Source organism: Brachycentrus maculatus, unplaced genomic scaffold (assembly GCF_059751285.1).
Source record: "Brachycentrus maculatus isolate JH-2025_06_01 unplaced genomic scaffold, ASM5975128v1 h1tg000242l, whole genome shotgun sequence".
Taxonomy (NCBI): Eukaryota; Metazoa; Arthropoda; class Insecta; order Trichoptera; family Brachycentridae; genus Brachycentrus; species Brachycentrus maculatus.
The window spans coordinates 1,100,300-1,118,383 of NW_028280993.1; the positions used below are offsets into that span (position 1 = coordinate 1,100,300).

At 36.4% G+C, this 18,084-nt stretch overlaps 1 protein-coding gene across 2 annotated transcripts; it reads left to right on the forward strand.

Moving 5' to 3' along the window:
* The first annotated feature begins 357 nt into the window (after positions 1 to 357).
* Akt (AKT serine/threonine protein kinase) lies at positions 358 to 15,636 on the forward strand. Of its 2 annotated transcripts, none has more exons than XM_088265046.1 (9): positions 358 to 383; positions 1,165 to 1,487; positions 3,124 to 3,292; positions 4,908 to 5,105; positions 7,274 to 7,441; positions 8,123 to 8,275; positions 9,146 to 9,214; positions 10,084 to 10,317; positions 14,302 to 15,636. In XM_088265046.1, exons 1-9 carry the CDS (start codon positions 378 to 380, stop codon positions 14,533 to 14,535), a joined length of 1,554 nt encoding a protein of 517 aa, XP_088121172.1. In that variant the 5' UTR covers positions 358 to 377; the 3' UTR covers positions 14,536 to 15,636. The 2 variants fall into 2 exon arrangements, with proteins under 2 accessions (XP_088121172.1, XP_088121173.1); XM_088265047.1 differs by lacking the exon at positions 358 to 383 and adding an exon at positions 666 to 845.
* The last annotated feature ends 2,448 nt before the right edge of the window (positions 15,637 to 18,084 follow it).

Sequence of the window (18,084 nt, forward strand, 5' to 3'; positions counted from 1 at the left end):
GTCATGAACAGTCGCTAGTCGCGCCTTTTTTCTCTTTTCACTGTTGTTTTACCCCAGGAATGTTATTTGTATTGGAATTAATATGTGTTTGAAAATACACATTCTATTATGTGGAATTAATATGTATTTGAATATACTCTAATATATGGGGTTAATATGCATTTGAATTTATTCTAATAATGCTTCTAGCCACGCTTTAATCTAAACCATTATGAAACGTTTATTGTATTATATTACTACCGATTAAAATTGTTCCGTTATTTACCATTTAACATTTGGTAACCCTATTTTTAGCGTAGCATTCTTATCGTTATGCGCGATAAACATTGTGTGGTGTTCACTCTCATCTCTCATTCATCGGCCAGGTAGCGGCGCCAATGGTGGTATATACAATACTAAATTATTATTCTTTATCTAACAAAGTAACGCTGTGTATAAGTGCTATCATTAACCATTTGGACGTGGTATAATTGTGAAATGAGTCGTTTCATCTGTGACAATATCACTTAATTTATTAGAATTATCGATAAAGTAATAACGACAACAATACATATTTTGGAATTCCGAAATTTGGCGCTTCCGGTAGATAGTACCTACATCCACCGCTGGTGCAAATGTGGCGCTGTCTACATTGTTTTATTTATCGCTTTGATCGCCCCTAGCGAGAGAATCTCGAAGTATTTTGTCAAAATAGGATTGCCGAAGGGTCGTTGCGTTGCGAGAATTCACCAAAATAAACGAAAATTTTACGTCGCATTACGCTAAAACTCGTTAAAAATGGTTTAAACGAGGTGATAGGATAGTGATCCCGAGATTGTAACAATTAACCGCCGAATAATCATCGGGTAAGTGCGTACTCACTAAAGGACCATGTGATGTTATTAGCTGTCTAGACAACATTCGTACCTCCGCGTGATATACAGAAATATCAAGTTTGTGGCTATAATAATCGACATATTTAGATACGAAATATCGGATTCTTTGTTATTACGATTGACCGGTGCGGGTGTGTTGATACATTACCGAAATTCGCGTCCACAAATCCGTGTTTGGTCACGTGACCACCCATGAATGTCGATGTACTCGAGGTCACTAATAAGTATCCACTCCCTCGCAATGTTTACATGTCGAAGTGACGCAAAGTGATCTGTCGTGCCTTCGCAGGTCATGGCGGACGCGGTCGCGACGGGCGTCCCGGCGGTGGGGCTCAACGCCGAGATCGTGAAGGAGGGCTGGCTCTTCAAGCGCGGCGAGCACATCAAGACCTGGCGGTCGCGCTACTTCATCCTCTTCGACAACGGCAGCCTGGTCGGCTTCAAGAACCAGCCGGAGAAGAGCAACTACAACGATCCCCTCAACAACTTCACGGTCAAAGGGTGCCAGATCCTCGCGGCGGACAGGCCGAAGCCCTACACCTTCACCATCCGGGGGCTGCAGTGGACCACCGTTATCGAGCGCAGGTTCCACGTGGAGAGCGACAATGAGAGGTAAATAAATTAACAAAATTCACCTTGCCAAACATTTATGTTTCAATTTTCCTTGTAAACATTGTTCTAAGAATAATCTGCTGTTATTTTTCAACAGAGGGATTCTGAGAATACAGCACATTTGATTAAACACTCGTATTATCACATAAAGATGTTGCAGAAGAGTTAAAATCAATCCAACAAATTAATTTAAAAATTAATTCACATCCTTTTTTACTTCATTACTATTTAGAACAGTCATCTACTCCTGGTATGAAGAAACTGCATTGTGTTATATTTATGCAGTGTTAACTTTATCATTAATTTGAAGCAATGTGCTACGCTTCAGGTACCGGTCTAGGGTAATATTAAGTCAATATTTGAGACAAAAATATCTTATATTTATTTCTACCCCCCGGGTTAATTGAATCCGGCCAGGAATCCGCCAGCACTGCAGCGAAATGCGCCAACCATTACACTATGGAAGCATACCATTATTACTCAAATATGTTTTAATAAATTAATAATAAAAATATATTAAATACTAATCAATGTATATGTCACAGGAAAAGTAGATTGTTAGGGAGAGTTGACTCTGCCTAGGAAGAGTAAACTATGCCTGACGTGGTTTATTAAAAGTTTATTCAGAAAGTGCGGAAACACTGCTAGTCACTGCATGTGTGTTCCGCGCATCTTCCAAATAGTCATGCATGTCGAAAGATAATGATAATAGTTGTTTCTAGCCTTCTTGACTGCTCTCCACATACAACTGCACCCGCTTAGGTTGGGTTCGGTTAGGTTAGATCGGGTTAGGTTAGGGAAAAAGTTAACTTTTACTAACTCGAGGCAGAGAGAATATACTTCCTCATACTATAAACTTTTCTGTGATTCTTAGCTTACTTCTACTTAACACATTGTTTGCGGGAAACGCTTAAAAGCGTCTTTTACATACTGTTGGTAGAGAGCGAGAGACACTTACAAGCGATCTATTTGGTTACTTTTGGTAGAGCGCGAGAGACGCCATAAAACATTGTACAGATGGGAATTGGGTCAAACCGCAAACGGTTACTTGTTATTAGTATACCGAGGGTCGGGCGGCAGACTGTCCGACTATAATTAGGGTCGGAGTTGATGAAAAAACAGCTCGACAACCATGTGTTAAGAACATTTTGACTATTTTAGTCATGAATTAATTATTTAATAGTTGTTTTTTTTATGGGAATTTCATTTATTACTTACCTTGCTTTTTATGTACAAGGTTTAAAGATCATAAAGTAGGTTTTTTTTTTCCAACTAAATAAATATGTTTTTATTTTTATCTGTATTGGGAACAGGAAGGATAATCAATTGTAGGCCAATCAGGAACTTCTCAGTATTTGCTCATTGCTGGGAGGAAACCATGTTGCACTCCTTAGGGAAGGCGGACTGTTGACTGTAGACTGATTAGCTTGCATTCATATAATTGATATGTAATCAACTTTACATTGTACCAATTTGATGCAGTGTCCAATGAAACATCGTAGACTGTCATCAGCAGACCTTCCGTTCCACTAGAAGAGGGTTCGGCATTTTGTGTCCTAGCTTGGTTTATGTTACCAATGACCTTCACTATTTTTATCATGTATGATATTATTTTAATGGCTGTGATTACGTGTAGGGCTGAGTGGGTGATGGCCATTCGCTACGTTGCCAACAAGTTAAAGGAATCGGATGTGGATCAGGCCGGAAGCAGCGGAGACGTGGACATGGGGGCCATCGCTGACGATGACATGCTGAACAAGCTCTCCCAGCAGGGGACCTCGCAGTCTGGTGGCAAACGAAAAGTGGTGAGTTATCGGTCACTATCTCTTATCCCTTTCCGTTCCACGCAGGTGGACTTAATAACCTCACTTATTTCTCCATTTTTCTGTTATTCACTCTGACTTCTTTATTTTCTACCTGACCTAATTGTATGCAACAGCGGTCTCCGATCGAATTTGAATGGTCCAACAAGAATTTTGTAATTTTATATAATAATCTTCTATTAACACACTTCGAACGGGTGTTTTTTACTCCTGCGGACCGCTGAATTTACGAGGTGGATGTAGTTGGAAAAAGAAGCAGAGAAAGACCGAAGAAAACTTGAAAGCGGGTGGTCAGAAGTCGTAATAATCGTCAGGTATGTATGAGGAGTCGCATGAATGTAGAAGAGGCGAAGAATGTTTGCAAAGACAGAGTGGTATGGCGTTCGATTCTCTCTGCCTACCCCTGCGGATAAGCGGCGTGATGGTTAGTAAGTTAGTTTTTAGGACCGCTGGCGACGGGAATCGATAATTACGTACATATAGTTAAGACCTTAACAAAGAGATTAGTACATAATATTCATATGAAAAATTAAGCATGTAATTTGTTCATTTGTGACTTTGAAATGAGGCCAGCGCAGAAGGTAAAAATACCCTTCCCGTCCTTAAGTATCAATCAACGGAATGGATAGAAATACCTTTGGTAGAACGCGAGAGATGCCAAAAAACATTGTGCAGATTGGAATTGGGTTTGCTTGTGATTAGTATTCAACCGTAATTAGTATACTGAGTATAATTAAAATGTAACTTTGTTTTAAAATCACTATAAATTTATAGTGATTTTAAAACAAAGTTACATTTTAATTATAAAATGGAAAATCACAAAGTTAGTGCTTCAAATATAAATTATATAGTATACTGAGTTTTTAGAATTACATTTCATTTATTTGTTCAGCAGATTTGTATAATCAGAAAAATTCCCTAAAACCTGTTTTAGTTTCCATTCTTTGCACAATTATAATCTCTTTTTCTAGAAATATATATTTCTTTAAATGTCAAACGACATTCCCTGAACGCAATTCCAAGAAGTGAGTACTAACTTCATTAATTGATTGGTCACTCACTTTGCGGTAATATTTATCCATTTTTCTATTTTAATTATTGCTTGGTAAATATAACTATTTATTAAAATCTATTGTGATATCGCTCACTCCTTTCAAGAACGTCATATATCAAAAATCGACAATTTTCAGTTGTGCATGTTTTCGGAATGCCCAGAAAATGTACTATATCCCAGCAAAAGCGGCATATTTTTAACTTAATATTTACCTGCTACAGGGCAGAAAGTGTTGTTTTTGCATTTTGAAGAAAAGGTATTGTTTAAGTATTTTTTTTAAATATACTAAATATTTTTCAAATGGAGAAAAAACCTTCAGGTTTCACCTAGAAAGATCTGTTGCACAGTAAAAAGTGGCTTGATATTTATTTTTAATACATTTTATAATATTTTTAAACTTTGAAAACGATCTCCTGAAAAATCAAGATTTTTAATATACAATGTTGTTGAAAGGAGTGAGCGATATGTGTTTGAACACATTCAATAACAATACGCGGTGTGTACAATAAGTAACTAACAATCTATTTATTTAATTTATTACAGACACTGGAGAAGTTTGAGTTTGTTAAAGTTTTGGGCAAGGGCACATTTGGAAAGGTGGTCATGTGTCGAGAGAAGGATTCCGGGAAACTGTATGCCATGAAGATCCTGAAGAAGAATGTCATCATCCAGAAGGATGAGGTAGCGCACACACACACTGAAAACAGAGTCCTGAAACATACAAATCACGCCTTTTTGACGGTGAGTAAAATTAAATCAAAACGATATCCGCTCTGTATGTGGAGCATATTTTTTCCGCCTCTGGTAGTGTTAAGGTGGGGACTGACCGGAGTCATTTCATTGTAATATAACAAGCATTCGTATAGTCAGTACAGCGTTCCGAGTGATCCATCCGTTGTCGGATGCTCGCCGCGAATGTTACACTACGACGAAATGTGGAGGTCAGTCCCCAACATAATGTTTAGCATGTTTAGCTGCCGCGCTGGAGGTCCCGGGTTCGATTCCTAGGAGGGGGGGGTTGAAAATAAATATTAGTGATTTTACATCTTAATATTCATTTAATATTACCCTAGACTGGTCCCTGAAGCGCAGGAGTGATCACCTTGCCTTCATGTAAGGCATATACCCTTAAGGGGTACCTCACTTTATTCATTATTAATAAATTTAAAAAAAACAGATCTAATTTAAGAAAAAGAAGAAATGCATCTCTTTCACTGTGATATTTTTTGTTATGTTTTTCCTCTCGGGCCTTACATAACCCACATACGTCTTTGAATGTTGGTTTATTTATATTCCCCGCACTAGTTTTGCACAGCGCGACATTAAGAATACCTTAGGGCTGTTCGCAACATCCAGTTCCTACACATTTGTTGTGAAGTTTATAAATTGATTCAGGAAATGATGTCACTTAGGAATGCTGTTATGAAACGAGAGATTGTTTTGAAATAGAAAATGACTGTTGACTCTGCACATATTAATTTACACAATTTTGTTTATTTGTGTTGGACTTGTACCCCACTGAGCTGTTTTTTTTTTAATGTGACACATAATTGTCACGTGAATGTGTTGCATACACACACATATATTCTAAATTTGTTTGTCACAAGATTATTATTTATCTGGGCTCTAATTGTTTTTGATGTTTTTCTCATAATGATATCTATAAATAATACAATATTTTTTTTATATATATGAATGACTTCATTGTATTTTCTGATGTGACTGAAGCGTAGGAATGTTATTTCGAACATCAATTTATGTCTATGATAAAAATTGTATACATCATTTTTGTTTTGTTTTGTTTATGTTTTTTCAAGTTCTTTACTGAGGTCAGATAGGCCACCTCTGTAGTATAGTGGTAAGCGTGTTTGGCTACCTTTCTGGAGGTCCCGGGCTCGATTCCCAGGAGAGTCAAAATAAATATAAGCGCATTTCACATTCAACACATTGTTTGCGAGAAACGCTTATAACCGTATTTTACGTACTGTTAGTAGAGAGCGGGAGACGTTTATAAGCGTTCTATTTGCTTACTTTTGATTACTTTTGGTCGAGCCATCGGGAAGTACTGATCACAATAAAATGAACTCAGTCAAGAGTTGAGGCAAGCTGAGACATTTACTTACTTACTTCAGCCTTCTTTTTGAGTCCAGTATTGAACAAACCCCTCCCTCTTGGACTTCCACAGTTGTCTGTAGGACGCGACTCTCTTCCAGTGCAGGCCCGCTACTTTCCTAATGTCATCAGATCATCTTGTCTGGGGCCTACCCACGTTTCTGCGTCCTGTTCTAGGCCTCCAGTCAAGCACCGCACTTCGTCCATCTATCTTCAGACATACCTACCACATGATCTGCCCAGTTCCACTTTAGTTTCGAGATTCTTTGAGGCACATCTGTTACCATGGTCTTTTCCCTTATCCAAAAATTCCTTTTTTGATCCCTAAAGGATATGTTTAGTGAAGGACTCTCCATTGCTCTTTTTGTTACCCATTTGAGACATTTCGCTCACTCCTTTGAAGAACATCATAATTAAAAAAGCTTGATTTTTCAGAACATTTTTAAAGTTTAAAAATATATCAAGCCACTTTGAACTTTTTACTGTATTACAGATCTTTTAAGTAAAACCTGAAGGTTTTTTCTCCACTTGTAAAATATTTAGTTTATTTAAAAAAATAATTAAACAATACCTGCTCTTCAAAATGCAAAAACAACACTTTCTGCCCTGTAGCGGGTAAATATTAAGTTAAAAATGGGCCTCTTTTGTTGGGATAAAGTACATTTTCTGGGCATTCTGAAAACACGCACAACTGAAAATTGTCGATTTTTGATTTATGACGTTCTTGAAAGGAGTGAGCGATTTGCTCGGCGTGAACTTTGAAGTTCCTTTATGAACGTAGAATGTTCTCATTTCAGTCGTTACGCTACTCCTTCCAAACTGTGGACAGGGTGTGCTTCGTGATGGAATACGTCAATGGCGGGGAACTATTCTTCCACCTCAAAAGGGAGCGGTACTTCACAGAGGATAGAACGCGCTTTTACGGAGCCGAAATCATATCTGCCCTCGGTTATCTACACTCGCAGGTATTTACAGATTTGGCTTTTAATTTGTAGAACTATATTTTAATTTATATATTTAATATTAAAATCAAACACTGATTTCTAGAGTCTACTAAATTGTATTTTATTATTAATAACACATAAAAGTAAAAATTTTGCTAATTGTTTCGCCTTGTTATGGCATTTTCAAGTGGCAATGGGCGGGACATTGACCCCACAAGATCGACCCCAAAATTTTTAAGATGAAGAAGATGACATTTTTAAAAATGGTTTAAACCAATGTGAACATGCCATTTCAGTTTCATGCCATGAACAGTTTGAAAATGCCATAACAAGGCAATACAATTGTCACAAATTTAATTTATTCATGTGTTTTTAATAATAAAATACAATTTAGTTTAGATTCTAAAAATCAGTGCTTGATTTTAATATTTAAGGGGATATTCGAAAACACAGAAATCTTTCCATCAGAGACCACCGAAGAGGTCACCTGTCTGTTCACGCCCGATTTTTTGTTTTTGTTTTTTTAGAATATATTTTTTTTTAAATACCTCTTACCTTTCAATAACTCTTTTATTTTCAAAACTATGTATTTATTTTGAAAAATAACTATTATTTTTAATACGTAAAATGTTACCTGGATTATTATTGGATACCACGATAGGATTCCGTCTAATGAATTGTTTCCCTTTTAATTTGTTACAGGACATTATATACAGAGACTTAAAATTGGAAAACTTATTGTTGGATAAGGATGGACACATAAAAATAGCAGATTTCGGTTTGTGCAAGGAGGAAATAACCTACGGACAAACCACTAAGACATTCTGCGGCACACCTGAGTACTTGGCACCCGAGGTAACCTACATCCCTTTTAGATATTGATCCATCCCTTTTTACAGTTTCAATATTGTCTGCATTATGATATTTCTAAATTGTAGTAAGATTGAGAAAAAAAAATTTGATTCGTAATTTGACAAAAAAAAAAAATATTTTTTTTTTTATCATTTTACATACAGCAGGACTTCTATAATCCGAACGCTGAAAATTTACTCTGTTCGGACTAGTGGAGAGTTCGCGTCACAGTGCAGAGAATCTGTAGGGTATTTTTATCAAACAAAAGAAATATGTATTGTGAAATAAAAAATTTATTTATTCAACTTTTTTAAAGAAATGAAATATTTTAGTTGGTGGAGATTTATTTAACGACAAGTAAAAAGCTTTGTCTCACAATGTAAAAGCATCTTCTCTGGGACCGGAATATCCACTTGGTCAACTGATTCTAGGCATGTATTTAAGGGATGAATGGGTGTTAGGATTACAGAGGCGTTCGGATTATAGAAGTCCTGCTGTACCCATTAGACTCTAATGGGTTTGTGCGCAAGGAGTAAACCATCCAAACCACATCCAAAGTAAACCTTCCGATCCTTGTGACCTGACCTTCTGATTGTTATTCATATGAACCAAAGAAGAAACATCTGGGTAATTTGATTAGTATATTGATATCTCAACACAGATGGCGAAGAATATATGTATATAATTATTAAATCCCATCAGGCGTAAAAAAAACACCACTCCGAAATGTGTTAAGAAGATAGTAAAAATTATTTAGATTTTTTTACTAGTCATAATTTGAATTATGCGAAATTGATCAAGATTTGACTACTTTTATTCTTAATAATTGACCTGTAGCGAATGTGAAATAATAATATTGCGTGTTTGTTGAAGGTGTTGGAAGATAACGACTACGGCAGAGCGGTGGATTGGTGGGGGGTCGGCGTGGTGATGTACGAAATGGTAAGTCCTGGATTTTTACATAACCTGTTGATGCTAACCTTTCCCGTACTGATCATCCGGATCATATCTGTATTGAAATCATATATCCAAGCTCGTAACTCGCCGCCATGTGAGTCATAGATTCCACGTCCTGCCCAGCGCATCGCCAGGCGGAGACTGGAGGGCTGGTGGGGGCCATCCGATAAGCGAGAGGCTGGAAATCGGATCAAACGAAAGCCGAGTTATCTAATTGTCGTGAGAATGGTCTCTCATTGTGGTAATTCCACATTTATTTCAGTGAAAGAAATAACATGTTTCTAGCAGATAAAAAATTAACGTCATTTATCACGTTGAATTTTCAAAGAGAATTTTTAATATTAGGGAAATACCTGTATATTTTACACATATAGAACTATTCTAAGTGACAGCGATGATGAATGAATGCTACATTAAATATATTTTTTTTACATCGATAAACTTAATATGAACGTATTAAAAAGAAGAAAAAAGAAAAGATCCATGTGTAAAATACGAAATACGCGATTACGATTAAGAGAAATTATATGTACTATTAAAGTTTTTTTTTCAATAAATATGTAAGTTTATATATTTTTGTTTAAAAAAAAGTACATATGTATTCATATAAACTATCTTCGATTTTTTTTTTGGATTGTAAACCCTAATTTTGTATGAATTTCAAACCTTGTAAAATATAGATTTGTATTATACGATGTTTTTGTGGAACTATGGTTACACGGTTATACGAGGCCCGAGTGAATTATTTTGTACTAGAATACACCAAATAGACACTTGGCAGTTTAATCTGTAAGCCAAGAGTTAGTAGGGTACGTATGCCGGATAGTATAGTACATTCTGGGTTGTCGGTGCAGGTGTGCGGGCGGCTGCCGTTCTACAACCTGGACCACGAGGTGCTGTTCAGTCTGATCGTGACGGCGGAGCTGCGCTTCCCGAGCACGCTGTCGGCGCCGGCGCGCTCGCTGCTCACGGGGCTGCTGCGCAAGTCCCCCTCGGAGCGGCTCGGCGGCGGGCCCGAGGACGTGCACGAGATCATGAAGCACCACTTCTTCTCCACCATCAACTGGCAGGACCTCGTGCTCAAGAAGGTAACTGTCACTCCTTCATGAGGAATCATTTCCAATTTAATCAGTTTTAAAAACAACAATCTTTATACATTGTTGGGTAATATATCCAAAATTAAACAAGGTTTATTGGATTGAATTCTACATTTATTTATGTAATATTGAGGTCCGCCTCCGTAGTGTAATGGTCAGCATGCTCGGCTACCGTTCTGGAGGTCCCGGGTTCGATTCCCAGGGGGGTTTAATAAATATAAGTGATTTTTTCACTCTAATATTTATTCAATATTACACTGGACCGGTACCTGAAGTGGAGGGCTGATCACCTTTCCTTCATGTGTAAACAATCGAGATAACACTGCGTTTATATGAACTATGCACCATTGGGGTACGGTAAGGGTTTTATTATTATTATATGTTAATATGTGACACGTTTCGTCTTATTAAGACAGTATCAACAGTAGCTACTCAAGCAGTACTTTACCGACGATTAAAAACTTAACCCTTCACTGCGTGACTGCATGACTGCATGACTGCATTGACAGTTCGTCTTGGAGAGACAAGTGAAGTTATTATTTTGGCGTTCATAGCGCGTCTTTTGGCTAAATTATGAACTACATACGTGAGTTATGAATGTATCTAATCAGTAACAACTAAGAATGGTTGCTTATATTTTTAAAGGACGTTTTAACACTAACTTTTGGGTATTAACAAATTTGATACACTATGCAGTGAAGGGTTAAGGTTTGATAATGTCTTAATAAGACGAAACGCGTCATATTAACATATACATAAATAAATGTAGAATTCAATCCAATAAACCTTGTTTAGTTTTGGATATATTATCCAACAATTCAATATGGAATTCTACCAACTGTCTGCAGTTACAATAAATAATCTTTATACATTTTTGACAACTCAAAAAAGAAACAAAAGTCTGGGCAAGTCTGCCCATATTTTTGAGATACAGTAGAATCGCGATATAAGTAATCGCGATATATCGAAAAATGACGTATATCGAGAAAAAAAACCAAATTTATTCCCTAAAACTAATTTTTCATACAAAAATGCATTTATATAACGAAATCCCGTTATTATGTATAACAAAATCACTTTTGTCCCGTACGAAAAAATGCCAATACATTTAAGTAAATTTATAATAAATAAAAAATGTTATGATAAAAATATTTCAAAGCCGCGCCGCCACGGCGCCGCGCCGAAATAAAAAATGTTAAGATAAAATTATTCAAAGCCCGCGCCGCCGCACCATATGCGGATGGTTTTATGGCGATTTTTAAAAGTAATTCAATACAATATCCCATCAGCTTGAGTAATTAGTAATTAGAGTCAATGAGTCAGAGAAATGATTTACTTTAGCAATAATAATTCTTTAGTTGTGTCGCCTACTTTCAAAATCCGCTAGATCCAGTTTTATAAGATTTTAAAATAAATACTCTTATCGGAATGCCAGTTGTGGGTTTTATTGTTCAAAATTTTTAAATACTTGAAAACCCCGCTAAAAATACTTAAAAACAGCGTTGTATTTCAAATTCCGATATATTCATGAAACTTGTCTTCTGACCCATATCGGTCAATCAGAGAGCGGAGATAGGTCAAAAGTTAAGATGACGTCATTATCAATTTGTGTCTCGTGTTTTTTTTTGAGTACTGAAAAACTTTCTAAAAAAATGGGAAAATTCTCTATTTTATAATATTTTATATAAAGATAGACAAATCTTTGAAACATAAATGTTATCCGGAGAATTTGGATTTTTTTTGTAAAATTGACTTATATGGATCTGGCGGATTTTGAAAGTAGGCGACGTAGTTATAATCTCTTCTTATTTCAATGAAATTATTTCCGTAGGCCATAAACATTCTCAAAATCAGTCCACCCGCTTATCTCAATGGTAGACTATAATAATTCTCAAATTACAATCCATCTTTTTATCTCAATGAAATGATTCTGTTGACAATAATAATCCTCAAATTGCATCCGTCTTTTATCTACATCGTAAGGGCATTTGTCCACTACATGGAATAATTTTACCGTCCGGCACGTCAGTTTGCGTTTTAAAACGACGATTTTACGATCGAATTTACGCGCAACGTGTTCACGCACCGATCAAGAGATCCGATCCGAAGAAAGATGGACAAAAGCACAAGCCAATCCAAGCCAATCGTCATTTTAAAACGCTAACTGACAGTAAAATTACACGGAATTTCGGGTAGTGGACAAGCGCCCTAAGTGGGGCGTAGTGTCGGGTAAGACAATCTGCACACTATTGGACTAGCGGAGTAACGTGTTACGACGTACGACATGCACGCATACTTACAAAGCACGCCACACGCGCAAACACAGAAACGTTTGTGTATTTTTACGATTTTATGTTAGGATTTGATTCCCGATTTTTTTACAAATTATTTATTTCCGTCCTGCAAATGAATGACATTATGAATAACATTTACCAGACCCAACATTACAAAATTGTTTTATTTCAACTTTAAATATGGCCAATAAAAGCAACTAGAAATATTAAATATGACGGACAATTTGGACAAATACGAATTTGTCCGTTTTATACGGATTTTGAAGGAGTAAAGAGATCAAACGGAATTTGAAGGATTGTAACGGAATTTTAACGGATTTTAGGAAATTTTTAGCGACGGCGAAAAAAATTCATCGCGTAAATTTTGGAAAAAAAATTTTTCGCCGTCTCGTAATTTCGCAATTTCGTAATTTCGCAATCTCAATATCGAAAACTACTCTTTGACGTCTGACAACACTGGCCGTCAGTAGCGCGCAAGCCGTTCTCGTTCTCGGCTTTGGCGGCTACTTGTGATATTATTATTATTATATTTGATGTTATTATTCTCATTTTCAGATACATATTTACCAGACCCAACATTACAAAATTGTTATATTTCAACTTTAAATATGGCCAGTAAAAGCAACAAGGAATATTTACGTTTTTCCGGTTTTAAAATCACATTCTCATATTGTGTACAAAATACATACGAGTATCATCGATTCCCGCGGCACTTTTATCACCGTAAGGTTAATAAGAAAACTAGTGAAAATATGTAGATATTCAGTTCCCTATGGCCCCCTTCCTCCTTTGTTTGCAGAACTTGCGATCTTTTTGAAAAGCCGCGCAACATTTTTTGCGACGGCGCGCAACATATACATACTAAGTATGATTTAAAAAATTCGTTATATGTAGGAATTCGTTATTACGAATTAATATTTTTTGGTCCCTTGGATTTCGTTATATCGCGATTCTACTGTATAGGGGATGCAAACTGTACATTCTTTCAGTGTCCGCTGACAACAGAGAAGAACTCTCTAAATAGCTTAACACGGGCAGGAATCCAACTCCCCACCCAAGTATCCACCCTTCTTTCTGAACCTAATTCTAGAACTGCGGTCATAATTTCTAAAATGATAGAGCTTGTAAATTTTGTATTAACCTTTCCAGGAGTACAATAATTGATGTCCGACTTTCTCTGGGGAGTGGGTTCTTTTTACATTCAATACGTATTTTAAAAAAATAAAATCTTTGTATTATAAGATAGAGATTATGTAAAAATAATTTAAATAAACAATAAAGCTCAATGGTGAGCCTAGAGATGGCTCTAGGTTTTATTTTATGACAAAGTTAAATACAAATATCCCCAGATGTCATTGCTATACAAGTTACATTATACTAACTGACAGACGGACTTTGACGTTCATTAACGTGGATACTCCCGGAAAAGTCAATTGTTATTATAATTTTCCATTTCTATTTTCTTTGTAAATAAAAATAATACTTGACACTGGCAGAAACATCCTTTCACTGGGTGACTGCCAAATAAATTTAAAATGAAAAAACTTTAGCTATTTATTCACCTAAAAAGGGCAGGCAATAACTATCCTGATTATTTTATAATAAGTATATTTTGGCTTCAAGTTTCCATGCACATGCTGTATGCAGAGTAGGCGTGATTATGTGTATGATCGGTTTCCAGATCCAGCCGCCGTTCAAGCCGCAGGTGAGCTCGGAGACGGACACGTGCTACTTCGACTCGGAGTTCACCGGGGAGAGCGTGGAGCTCACGCCCCCCGAGGGCGGCGGGGGCCCGCTGGACCACATCCAGGAGGAGCCTTACTTCCCGCAGTTCTCCTACCAGGACATCGCCTCCACGCTCGGCAACTCGGTGCACATCTCGGGCGACTCTTCGCACGCCATGCACCACAACTAGCCGCCACTCCTCCTCAGGGACCGTGTCTTAAATCAGTGTTCCGCAAACTCTCTCTATTCAAGGTACACCCTTTTCCGCACCTAATGGTGCATAGGGCACTGCTGAGTATTATCTTGATCGATAACACGCGAAGGAAAGGCGATCAGCGTTCCGCTTCAAGCACCAGTCCAGGGTGATATTGAATGAATTTTAGAGTGAAAAAATCACTCAAATCAAATCAAATCAAATATTTATTTGACCCTCCCCTGGGAATCGAACCGGGGACCTCCAGAAAGAAAGCCGAGCGTGCTGACCATTACGGAGGCGGACAGAAATTTCAGAGGTGCATATTTACCATATTATGGTAACGTGTTTACCATATTATGTTTGATGCGTAATGTGAGCCTGTTTAACTGAGCACAGCCGATCAAAATTTGGAGCAATTGTGTTATCTTCACGAGACTAGACTTTTTTCCGCGGCACACACGGTACACCAGTGTGCCGCGGCACACACTTTGCAGGACACTGTTTTAAATTACCCCCATTCGGATTCAATGTTAATTTAATAGAATTAATCATAAAAAGAGACAACACCAAACTATTTTTAAAATGTTTTCTTTTTGTTGTAATACGGTAAAACCTCTTCAATTCCGACCGCTGTGATTCGAATTTTGTCATGATTCCGTGATCTGATCCCTACTGACAATTTTTCATACCATAATTACATCCATCATTAAAAAAAATTGTTAGTTTGATATGATAAAAGAATCCAATGAAGTTATAAAACGAAAAGCTGTTAAAAAACTGTAATTTTAATTTGTGATTAAATATTTGACTACTTTTGTTAAAATAATAAATACTGATTACATAGGAAATATTGTCACTCATCAGTGTATGGCAAAAAAAAACTTGTCAATTTGCTGATTTTAATTAATTTCCAAATCGTTCACTCTTTTCAAGAACGTCATAAATCAAAAAACTTGATGTTTCAGGAGAATGTTTTTAAAGTTTAAAAATATAACATAATGTATTAAAAATAAATATCAAGCCACTTATTGAACTTTTTACTGTGCAACATATCTTTTTAGGTAAAACCTGAAGGTTTTTTCTCCATTTCAAAAATATTTAGAATATTTAAAAATATAATTAAACAATACATGTTCTTCAAAATGCAAAAACAACACTTTCTGCCCTGTATTGGGTAAATACTAAGTTAAAAATATGCCTCTTTTGCTGGGATATAGTACAATTTCTGGGCATTCCGAAAATATGCACAACTGAAAATTGACGGTTTTTGATTTATGACGTTCCTGAAAGGAGTGAGCTAAATGTTTGTTCCCTGAGATTTGGAATTGAGGAGCTTTTACCGTAGTGAGCAATCTGGCCTAATACGTGTGTGCGGGAATGTAAAGGGCGGCCTAGTTTGCCGACAGGTAGGGATAGTGTAAATAAAGGTTACTCGCGGACCGGAGTGACGGAGCGACGCACTCGGCTCCCGGACGCGCTAGTTTGTAATGTATTTTCTAATATGTATTTTTTCACCTTTGCTACGATGGTATATTGAAATATATATGTATGTACGGAATAGTGGTGTAAATATGGCGACGACAAGGAAGGCTGGTTGGACATTGCCAGCTATTTAGGCACTACGACTAGTATTAATATATGGATAGAGGATTTTCTCTCGTTAACGGTGACGTGACTCCTGTTCTACTCGAGGTAGCGCTAATTCCTTTCCGCTTTACGCCTTTTCCGCCCTCGCTCTCGCGCAGCAGCCGTTACCTTTCAGTATCCTCGTATCGCCTATTTATTTAACGAACCGCTCGCGATAAGAGAATAGATCGTTCGGTCTTTAATATACGTATATCTTTTAATAAAATTCTGCCCTACTATGCCAGATTGCGGTATCTCCATTTTTTTTATTGCGTAGAAAATTTGCTTCGTTTGATAAAATTAATTTAACAGATTACTTTTTTATTTCAACTGAAAAATTTCATTTAAAAGAAGAGTAATCTGTCAAACTTACTAACCATCGCGACTTAGTTCACAGGGCTAGGCATAGAGGATAAAATGCCATGCTGCTCTGTCTTTGCAAACATTTGCCCCATCTCCTTATTCATACCACATCCAAGTATTGAAAGTACCTTTCTTTATTTTATCGATAATGCTTATCTCGCCTTCCTTCAGAAAGTCCTTCTTTTTTTAGCTCCAATATTTAAACCTCTCAGTTCTTTAACAGCCACAGTGACTTTAGCTGTATTTTTCTTTAGCTGATTTTAGCTGTATTTTTATCGGTGTCTTAAAATAGAGGAAGAAATTGAGATGGGAATACGGAAATTTGGGGGAAAATGCAATAAAAATTTATGAACAAAACTACGGTTAGTATTTTAGCTGCTTAAAAACATAACAGCATTATCAGTATTGATAATTGCTAGAAAAAAATATGGATTTACCGCAATCAGATTTGTTACGGCATTATCAATAATACCGTTATGTACAAGAAACATTATACATTTTCAACAAGACCTTATTACAAATTGTTGAAGCATATTTTCCTTATTGTGACTTATGTTTGCTCATAGATTAACTTATTGTAGCTATCTTACTTTGGTCGAAATTTTAGTTTTACGTGATTTTTTTGTGTCTTGAACAAATGTACTTTTTGTGTCTGCACATTGATGATGTATTTGTAACCTACACCCTGTTTTTTTTGTGTCGTTTCATCTGTAATATATATATTTGGGTGTATATTTTTGTAAATCCGGGTACCACAGAGGTGTGGTTTGCATTGTATGTGCACGTTTCATTAATTTATCACAAGATCACCGTATTATTACATTTAAGCGACTGGTTGGAGAATCTGACGCATTTACGACGAATGTTTGCTGATTCCGGATATACAATGCAAAAATCTCAGTCGGTTTATGCCAAATGGGCGCGCTGAGATTTAATTACAATCCCTAAATTTTAGCATCTAAGGATTATATAACATATATCTTGAGCATACTGCGAAAACTGACCGAGTCAAAGATGATTCAAATTAGTTGATACGACTGAATATAGTAAATCCTTGTTTTTATGTCTTTCTGAGGACTCACTAAAAATTCACCTTGATTTATACAAAAGTATAGAATGGGGTTTTATCACTCGGGAGGAATGTCTAATTTAACATACTCAACCTATAAAGGATTGTGTAAGACTAGTTTTGTGTTTATAACAACCGATATAATCAATATTTTCATTCATCATTTTCTCTTTCAAAATTCGGCTTCGTAAATACATTTTTTTTATTTATTATTAAATTATCTAAAGTTTAAACCTTCAATCTCCCTTCTCTACAGATTTCAATAACAGATGTCACTGACAGTCTTGTGATGTTTCATATTAATTTATTAGCTAATAAACCAACATCGTGAGAAAAATCCATTAAGGAATACTATTTTTCTGTGTTTATATACTCCGCTTATGCGGAGCAATGTAAGAATGAGGATTTACTGTACTTCCGGGTCATGCTTCCGGGTCACATTATTTAAACTGGAATGTCAAAGTAATATAATTTAATTTGAAAAA